Source organism: Lycium ferocissimum, chromosome 10, assembly GCF_029784015.1.
Source record: "Lycium ferocissimum isolate CSIRO_LF1 chromosome 10, AGI_CSIRO_Lferr_CH_V1, whole genome shotgun sequence".
NCBI classification, from domain to species: Eukaryota; Viridiplantae; Streptophyta; class Magnoliopsida; order Solanales; family Solanaceae; genus Lycium; species Lycium ferocissimum.
Genome location: NC_081351.1, coordinates 55,195,184 through 55,205,167, shown reverse-complemented (window position 1 = coordinate 55,205,167; position 9,984 = coordinate 55,195,184). Strand labels below are relative to the sequence as shown.

Below are 9,984 nucleotides of genomic sequence, written 5' to 3'. Positions count from 1 at the left end.
CTGTGACATATAGGTACGAAACTCTGCCTGTTTGTAGGTAGTTGCTGCATTGTAGAACAGTGATAGGATCGCTTCGGATGGGAAATATTTCTGCAAGTTCTTCTCCATGTGGTAGATGCATATTCCATGCTGGGTATCTGGATACAGTTCTTTGATTGCAGTTGCAATTGACGAGTGGCGATCGGAAAGAATTGATAGGTCTTTGCGCGTGCCAAACACCTTTTTCACGTGTCTGAAGAACCACCTGTAGGATTCATTATTCTCAGAGTCAGCAATACCAAATGCGAGAGGAAATATGCTGTTGTTTCCATCTTTTGCTACTGCTATCATGAGCACACCGCGGTATTTTGATTTCAAGAAGGTTGCATCCACCATCATTACTGGTCTGCAGTGTTTCCAACCCTCAATTGATGCTCCATACGCGAAAAAAGCATATTTAAACTTATTGTCAGCGGTCCATTTGATGTTAGCAACTGTTCCGGGGATTTCTTAATTTCATCATGTGAAGATATTGCGGTAGAAGTGTGTAGTTATTTTCCATTCCTCTTATGACATTATAAGCGTGTTGGAGGGAACGCCATGCTTTGTGGTAACCAATGTGCAAGCCATATCTGCTTCTCATTTCTTCAATGACAAATTTGGGTGTTATCTCTTGTAGTGTATGGCGTACTAGGTCTGTAATGTATTCCGCTATGACTTTTGAAGTTGCATTCCTTATGTCAGAGGTGATGAAATTTATTGAACAACTATGTCTCTTTTCGAAGTTAACTACTTTGAAAAGTTAACTACTTTGATCCTACGAACCTTGAACTTGTGGAAACGCCAAATGCGGTTGGATCAACACATCTCGATGTAATACCGTTGCGTGCATGACTTTTCTACCTTGTCTTGTTGATGACGAGTAATTGCAATGTTATTCATGCACTTTTTCACTGTATCTTTGTCTTTGAATAAAATGCCAACTTCTATTTGATCAATCGATGCACTAGGTGTCAAAATTTGTGTATCATTTTGTATCCTCTTCCTTTTTAGTGTCTTTGTTTTGTTGCATGGCTGTGTTTGTGTCTCTTCAACTGTCATGCTCGGAGTAAGTGATACAACATTCATTGAAGTTGGATGCTGAGAAAGGTCATTGTTTACAACTTGCTCAATGTTTGGCGGTTGCCATTGTAGGCTGGCGAGGTGTCCGTTAGGAGTTACTATCTCGCTCTGCTCAAGTGTAATCCCAAGGTTATGTCCATAGGGGGCTGTGTTGTTCGTCATCCAATCCAACTTCAGACATGTCTTCTTCATAAGCAATGCAGAGTTGTCTGTCAATTTCCTCTATGGTTTGTCCTTCTGTCATTAGGATAGATTCATTATGATGTTCTTGTAATGGGTTGTCCTCCGCATCAGCTGAATCGAACTCTAATATGAAACGGGAATTCTTGAAGTTGTCATTGTTGTTGAGCGGTACAAGCAAGTGTGAAGATCAATGTCGTTTTTTACACGCATCCCTTTGGATGTTTTCTCACCGTGTCAAACCATATGTTGGCCTCTTTTTGCCGAGTATGTTGTGTATGCCCCGCAAATATCCGTTGAGTGAATTGTTGAAAATTTACACCATCATTGACAAGTATTAGCTTGGTTTCATGATTAACATAATTGTAGGCGGCGCCCCATTTGCCGTTGAAGGCTACGTAGATGCATCTTGGTGTCATTTTTTTGTTAAACTTCTGCGTGAAGAGAGATTCACTTGAGAAAAAACCAAAATGAAATGTATTTAAGTTGTTAGTTTTGAAAATTTAAGTTCGCCTTCCCGGCGGCTTTGTATGTAATGTCATGAAGTATGCACGAAACGGCATACTCTACCATTTTGTAAACGAAGTTACTGCCGCTACCGCATTCTTCAAAAACGGAGTAATGCTTTTTACGCAACAGCTTATTCCAATGAAATTGCAACAGATTATTTTCATGAAACTGAAAAACCTCCTCTGTCTTTATCCAATTTAAATCAAATCCATGCAACAGTTATTCCAATTTAAAATGGACTAATTTATACTTCTATATAAACCAACACAACTTTGAAGAGGAAAAAAAAAAACACTTTACTTCTGAAAACCAGATATAATCACATACAAAATGAACCAAAATCAACATATTGTACATGTTAATGGTGGCCACGGGCAAGCACATGAACATGCCCATCCTCATAACCAAATCCATCCTAATATTGCAAATTTGCAAATTACTCATGAAATTGCCGATATCAAAAGAGATATAGATTTTACGAGGGCTCTTTACGGTGCTCTAAGTAGAGAAAATGATGATCTACGAAGAGAATTACGATTTGTAAGGCAGAGGTTATTCCAGCACACTGGCCAAGTTGACGATGGGGCAATTTGGAATGGGTACACGTGAAATTAGAACTGATGATGGTAGTTTGGTACTTATGAAGTTAGGATTTTATGTTTTGTGGATATATATATATATATATATATATATATATATATATATATATATATATATATATATATATATATATATATATATATGCCTACTTTGTTCGAAGTTTGTTCAGAACTTTGCCAGTAACGGCATGCTCTACTACTTTGTAAATTGTACTTTTGCCGTCTCCGGCATACTTGTTATTAAGGTGGTTCAGAACAATGCCGTTAACGGCATACTCTACTCCTGTAAATTGAACTTTTGCCTCCTCCGACATAAGCACTTTTTGTTTTGCTGATGATAATGCAGTAATTGTTTTTGGTTAAAAAAAATTAAAAAAAATGAAAACCTCCTCTACCTTCATCCAAATAAAATCAAATGCTCGCAAATAGTTATTCCAATTAGAGGATTGACTCAACTGGACTAATTTATACTTCTACATAAACCAGAACTTTTGCCTTCTCCGGCATACTTGTTATGAAATTGGTTCAAAACATTGCCGTTAACGGCATACTCTACTCTTTTGTAAATTGAACTTTTGCCTCCTCCGCATAATGAATTTTTGTTTCTTGATGATAATGCGAAGAATCGGACTAATTTATACTTCTACATAAACTTAACTTTTGCCTTCTCCGCATACTTGTTATGAAATTGGTTCAAAACATTGCCGTTAACGGCATACTCTACTCTTTTGCAAATTGAACTTTTGCCTCCTCCGCATACTTGTTCTAAATTTGCACACAGTTTACCTTAATTCAAGTTTAAATCGATAAGCATTGCCTGATTTAAATTGAATTTACTATAATTACAATTTCAAGTAAATAAGCATTGTATACTAATTTAATTAAGGTATAAAGTAATTAAAATCAGAGCAAAGCATTAAATCCAATCGATTCTATTTTGCTGAATAATTTTATAGTGCGTAATGTTCAATCTGAGTCCGTATGTCATCTCGTTTCTTAATAATCGAGTGTCGTAGAAGATGATCTTTTTCAAATATTAACAATCTAAACTCCATAAAATCGTTAAATTGAGTTGAATTAAGATTTGTACCTTTTACTGATGTTGTAGCAGCAAAATCAATGGAGAAATCTGGCTTGAAACAACGATTTGAATAATTGAGAAATCTGTTTGGGAACGAAGTTGGGGTCAAGTTAACGATAGAAGGATTTGAGAATAACGATTTTTGTTGTGTTTTATATGTAACGGTTAGGGGTAGTAATGTCTTTTTACTATGTTAGTTTTGCTCGGAAGGGGGGCAATAATTAAAGACCACATCTAAAGGTCAATTGCCCTAAATAAATACACCATAAAGCCAAAGGTAAATTACCCATCACTCATCACTTCACTTGCACACCTAAAATCCTAAAACCACTTCACAGTGTAAATCCCAAATCGACCTAACACATTACACGCACACAAAAGCTCCATTGCAATTTCAAGTGAACCCTTCAGACTTCACTCTTCACTTCAGTTGTTCTCGTCGCCGTCCAGGTAACCTTAGGTTGATACTTATGTTTTCTTTTGTTGTTGCTGCTGCAAGTTTGATAGCTCTAGAACTGCTTTCCTTACCAAACAGGTTTAAAGGGTTCTCTTTTAGTCTTGGCTTACAGCTAATTTCTGTTTTAGTTTGAATAAGAGTCTGATGAACTCAATGTTTTTGTTTCTCTTTACTGTCATGTTGAGAGATCAGCTCAAAACATGCATGCATTTGCTTAAGTGTTAATTGTGTGGCTTGACAAATATGAGAAGAATGTCATTGCGCTAAATGCATTTGCTATGTTAGTTTTCTGTTGCTGCTTCTTCTTTTGTTCTTGACAAGAGTGTTAATAGTCCATAATGAATATTAGAGTGAATTCAAGAATGAAAAGTTTGATTGCTCCCCCCCAAAGTTTGGTTGTCTCATGATACTTGCAATGTATTGACCCCTTGCATAGCATTCTTGCATTCTAATACAGTGGACTTCAATATGGTATTACCGAATACCGTACCGAACCGAAGTTTGATTTACCGATTACCGAATTACCGAACCAAAGTTTGAAAGTTCGGTATTTGGTATATACTTTCAATTACCGATTACCGAATTACTGAACCCGAACTTTAAAAATACCGAACCGAATACCAAACGCCCAGCCCTAGGAAAGAGGCAGGGAAAAATGGGGAGGGGATTAGAAGGTGGTGATTCGAACCTTGCCGAGTGCACTTAGCCAATCAACTCAGCTATTAAAATGTTCCTCTCCACACTCAAAAATTTCAAAAAATAAGTTTTTTTTTTTTTTTTTTTTTTTAAATTGAAGTGTTTGGTCAAGCTTTTAGAGGAAGAAAAAGTGCTCTGAAGTAAATCATGTTTTCGAGAAGCTGAAAAAATATAGTTTCTCCACAAAAATACATTTTTTTTTTTTTGAGAAATTACACTTAAAAGTATTTTTTGAAAATTTGATCAAATTACTAATGGCTGCTCAAGAGTTCTTTTCAAATCAATTAGTCATACGCAGACAGCTTTTGCTCTTCTGCTCTGACTTTTTCTTTTCGCTTTGTTTCTCCTGGCATTTATCTTTGACGTCAAAAACAATATTATATTAACTACAAATTCGAAATATTACAGCCCATAATTGTGTCGCTTAGGATACTTTAATTTCCTATACTAGCTAACATTACAATTTTTTTCATCAAGTTCCTTCCTAGTCGAAGGAGTAATAGTTCATAATCAATTAATTTATATCTTAATCTTAACAAATTAGGGTTAGTCATGTGCTCTAAAACGTGCATGGGAGGCACACAATGTTCTCCAATATGTAGAAAATAAAAATACGATTACTTTGATACTTTCATATTTGCAATTTGTGCCGAGTTACAAAATACTCTTAGTACAGGCTATTATGCAAACAATGTATCGCCAAAAACAATCGATCTAAACCTGAAGAGGTATCTTAACAAAGATATCTAAAATGTGCTTCGTCTTATCTAAAAGGTTTACCAGGCTAATACTAATCTCTTGCTTTTTCTGTTTCACAATATCTCTGACACCATATACTATTAAGATTCTTTTTTTGACAATGACAAACTGTATTAAGATTCTATAAAATTTCAAAGAACACAAATCAAATAGCCATGCCTTTGGGCCTTGAGCACACCAGACTATACCTCAAAATGCCAAATAACAATAAAATGTCAATATCTTGCATTTTCTAAAAGGTGAGATCCAACTATGGTAGTCTGGTTCTTGAGACTACTTGTGTCAATACATAAAAAGTTAGATAGAACTCAAAGGTGGTCATGGCTGTGTGTTTTTTGTACATCTGATAGTTGTAAGAACATTTGTTGTCTGCTTTTCATTTTTTTCTCTTAGATAAATGAGATCAGGTAATTTGATTCTTTCCACTCTGTTTGTTCTATTTACATATGCACATTAATCTAAATGAACACATAATCCTTCTCCAATAATAATACGTTATGAAAAGCAATTTCCTAAAAAGTAAAACAAAATTAAACAATAAATAAGAAGACGAAACTAATGGCACCAAAGTTTACAAATCCAATACTTTAGAGGGTCGAAAGGTTAAAAAAGCAAAACAGAAGAAGGTTTGTCATTGGAGTGTGTGTGTTTGGCTGTGTATGTCAATTCTTCCCCCTTCAATAAACCCTACGAATTTCTTTGCAGAGAAATAACTACCAGCTAAAGGTACACATTTCACATCCTATTGCTTTTATTGTTAGTAGTAGTTAATTGCATGTAGTTAGATTTGACGAATCAAAGTTCTAATTTAATGGAGCTAACCCCCTTTATCCCGATCTATTTGGTGCTTTTTCACATATTCATATACTAATTTGACCAATATTAGGAGCTAAGTAGACTAGATTTCCTTTAAACTTGAAATTCAGATCGCACAAAAAAGTGATATATGTCAATATATCACATTTTTTATCATATCAAAATGGGAAATGATTATATTTCAAAATGTTAGTCAAAGTTGAACTATCTGAAAGATTAGGGGTGGAGCTAGAAGCCCGGATACAGGTTCGGCCAAACCCAGTAGCTTTTGCTCAAATAGTGTATTTGCATTAAGAAATTCATTAAATATGTTTAGATATTAAATCTAGAACCCAGTTATTACTACTTGAAACCGTCGTTCTAAAGTCTAGAAGCCTTAAAATTGAGATTCTGGCTTAGCCTCTGTTCAAAGAAATGTGTCAATCATTTTTGCATAGATGGAGAATTCAATAATGGGACATGTAATTTAGATAAGCTTTGGTTGGGGAGTGACCCTTTAATGGTGCAATTCTCTCGGGTTCTAAGTTGTTATCATGATAAAAGGGATGATAATGGACATTGACGGCTTTGTTTGTTCGATTTTTAGTTTAATTGTTTTAGGGACCCAAACTGTTCCAAAATTGTTTACTCACATTTTGAAGCTAAGTAAACGTTGTTTATGTCTCTTTTGTTTGCTCTTCTAATCATAATTTTGTCAGGTTGGATAAACTGGTCCATGGATTATTGAAAGTCTGCACATGGATTTATTTGGTATTCCATGGAATTTTTCCCGACAATATTGCGTTTCTAGCTCTTTTGCTTCTGCAAGGAAGCACTGTAAAGAGTTTGCGTGATCCTTTTCTGAAGTTGGTAATCTGTAACCGCTTTTAACTTTTAGGACTTTTCTACTAATTGATTTGGACTTGATTACAATATCCATGAACTTGAGCCTGTGTTTAACTTCCAATTACTCAACTGGTGACCACATCAGTTGTTATTTTGGACTATGTAGTTCTGACCTTAGCTTTCCAAGCACCTTTTAGAAAATGCAAGTGATTGACATTTTATCGTTATTTGGCATTTTGATGTCTATTCTCTTTTTTTTTTTTTTTTTTTTTTTGAAAAGGTAACACTTGTATATTTATCCAAAAATCAGACCTGCCACAAACAGTTACAGGTCTCATAGTTACAAAGGAGTATTCAGAAGATCTTCAATCCTATAACAAAATATTTTTTTGATGTCTAGTCCGGTGGGCTCAAAACGCAAATGCATGACTATTTGATTTGTCTTTATTTGGAAGTATATAAAATTGTTATAGTTTATGATGTCACAGATACTGAGAAACAGAAAAAGCAAGAGATTAGTATTATCCGGATGAAACCTTATAGACAAGACAAAACACATCTTGATCTTAGATATGCTGTTAAGATGCCTCTTTAGGTTTAGATCGATTTGGCCATAAATTGTTTGCATCATAGCATGTACTAAGTACTAAGTAGTAACTCGATACAAATTGCAAATGTGAAAGTATCAAAGTAATGCTTCTTTTATTTTCTACATATCGGATAACATTGTGTGCCTCCCATGGAGGGGTTTAGACCATATAATGTTGGGGCATTTGTAGGTAATGCTCTTCCTCAAAGTAACCAGGTAATGCTCTTTTTTCTGTAGCCAAGCAACAAACGTCTCCGAGGTGGTTTTATCTTTCTGAGGACAGATTCAAGTGGTAAATCAAGGGAGCAGCGATGACTTCTCAGGAAAAAAGTGAAGGTAGTCCACAATCAGCTGAAGCAGAAAAGCAGTTGGGAAGCTACTCATATACTAATTGGGCAGACAAGATACAAGACCAGTACCAGAAGATCAAAGAGAATGCAGAAACTTACCCCTATGTTTGGGGTTCCTATATAGTTGTGTATGGGGGATTCGGGCTTTGGTTTGCCTATAGATGGAGAAAGCTCCGTAAAACTGAAAGTCGAGTTCGAGTCCTTCAAGAAAGACTCCGGAAACTTGTTGAAGCTGAAGCGTCAACTAGTTCCTCATCTGCTTCCGCTAGTAAGGCGCCTCCATCTTCTGATATATCGACCAAATAGATACTTGTTTTTACCCATGCAAGTAACTACCCATTTCTTTTGTGCTCAAATACTAAATTGAAGTTGTTAATGAAATTATAAGGATGTCACTCCTTGTGTGATGATGCGTGATTGTAAAGGCAAAGTTGGCTAAGAGTTAGTAGGGTTATGAGGAAAACAGTACACTTACTAAAGTTGATGTACATTTCTTGGCATTTTAAGACCCCTGACCCATTACGATGTTGAAAGCAAATGCTTGGATTTGACGCTTTTGTGTGGACGATGACTGTGACTTCCGTTTATCTAAGAGATGGAATGTAACTTATGGAGGCTAAATTACTTTTAGCATTTGTCTTTGCCAGGAGAAAATTTTCTCTGTTGCATTATTTTCAAGAACCATCTCAGGCAAACTTAGGCCTAAGAAATTTATGTCACTTGCACATTTTGTGCAATAAAAATTCACGTACTCCGTTGGATTTTAAGTGGAATATTGGTTTCTACTCATCTGTCTTCAACTTTCACAAGTAAAATTCAATAAAATTTATGTCAAACCGTACTTCAGTTTCAACTTTAACTCAACACATTGTTTTGATGGCCGTTGCATTTTTTATGAGGGTTAAATTATCTTACTTTTCCGGTACTCTTTTCATGCGAAGCTGAATTTCCTGTTGTGAATTCTGAAGTAGCGGTCAACTCCACTAATTTATGCATTTAACACATCGTTGGTTTAGAAAGAAAGTATAACTTGCTTTTCAGAGATAATGTAATAAGTACTTACTGACATAATATGAGTAAGTTTATATATCTTGAAATTTTTATTTAAGGTTATTATAGATTCCTTAAATCAGCAACCTTTTGATTTGTTGATATTTAAGGGAGGGAGGGAGAGTTTCTATCCGGCTTCTTGTGTGATTTGTCTTTTGTCCAAACATAGTAGTTATAGGCTTCTAGCTTGTCATTTTGTGCCAGAATATAGGGCAAAGTGTATTAATTGGACAAAAGAGCATGGCTAGAGATTCAAATGTCAGGAATACAACAAGAAATTAAATCTTTGGGGCCATAATATAGGGCAGAGTGAACTAATTAGCTTGAGATTCAAATGTTAGGGATGCAACAGAAAGATAATTTTGAATTAATGAAAAACATATTCTCCCCTTTCCATAATAAATGGTGTTTCTAGTTTGGGTACACTCCTTGAGAAAATTACTCATTCCTAAAAAGTAAGAAGCGTTTTATTACTAGTAATAATTTTGAACCAAATGTCTTCAAAAAGAAGTAGCTCTTTGATGATTTTTCATTTGTCGTGTAAAACTCCATCTATTTAAATGGAAGGGAAAAAAAATTAATGTCTTCTTGATTTTGAGAAACAATACTTATTTTGAAACAAAATAAAAAGGTAAAAACACCACTTATTTTAAAATGGAGGGAATAACATCTATCGCATAATTAAAGCTTACAAGCTTGGTTTACTTCCATACAAATTAAAGAACTATCTCATTGCTATTACTTATGCAAGAAGCCGCAAATGGTCTTTAATCTTTTTATAGTTTCGCTTTTTTGTCATCTCCTGCTTGAGCTACTTTAATTTAAAATGCTAGAATTGAGAATTTAAGCCCTAGGTTCTTCGACTTGAAACCTTCTATTTGAAGGGCAAATATCATCAACATTTAATTTTGATTAGTGTTTTGGAGTTCACGTGGTCTTGATTCGGACTCGTCGATCAGTGTCGATTTTTT

The 9,984-nt window shown here is 35.0% G+C and overlaps 1 protein-coding gene across 1 annotated transcript; it reads left to right on the top strand.

Moving 5' to 3' along the window:
• Positions 1 to 7,924: 7,924 nt before the first annotated feature.
• On the top strand, positions 7,925 to 8,584 carry LOC132034337 (uncharacterized). Its single transcript, XM_059424654.1, has one exon. It carries the CDS (start codon positions 7,925 to 7,927, stop codon positions 8,267 to 8,269), a length of 345 nt encoding a protein of 114 aa, XP_059280637.1. The 3' UTR covers positions 8,270 to 8,584.
• Positions 8,585 to 9,984: the final 1,400 nt, after the last annotated feature.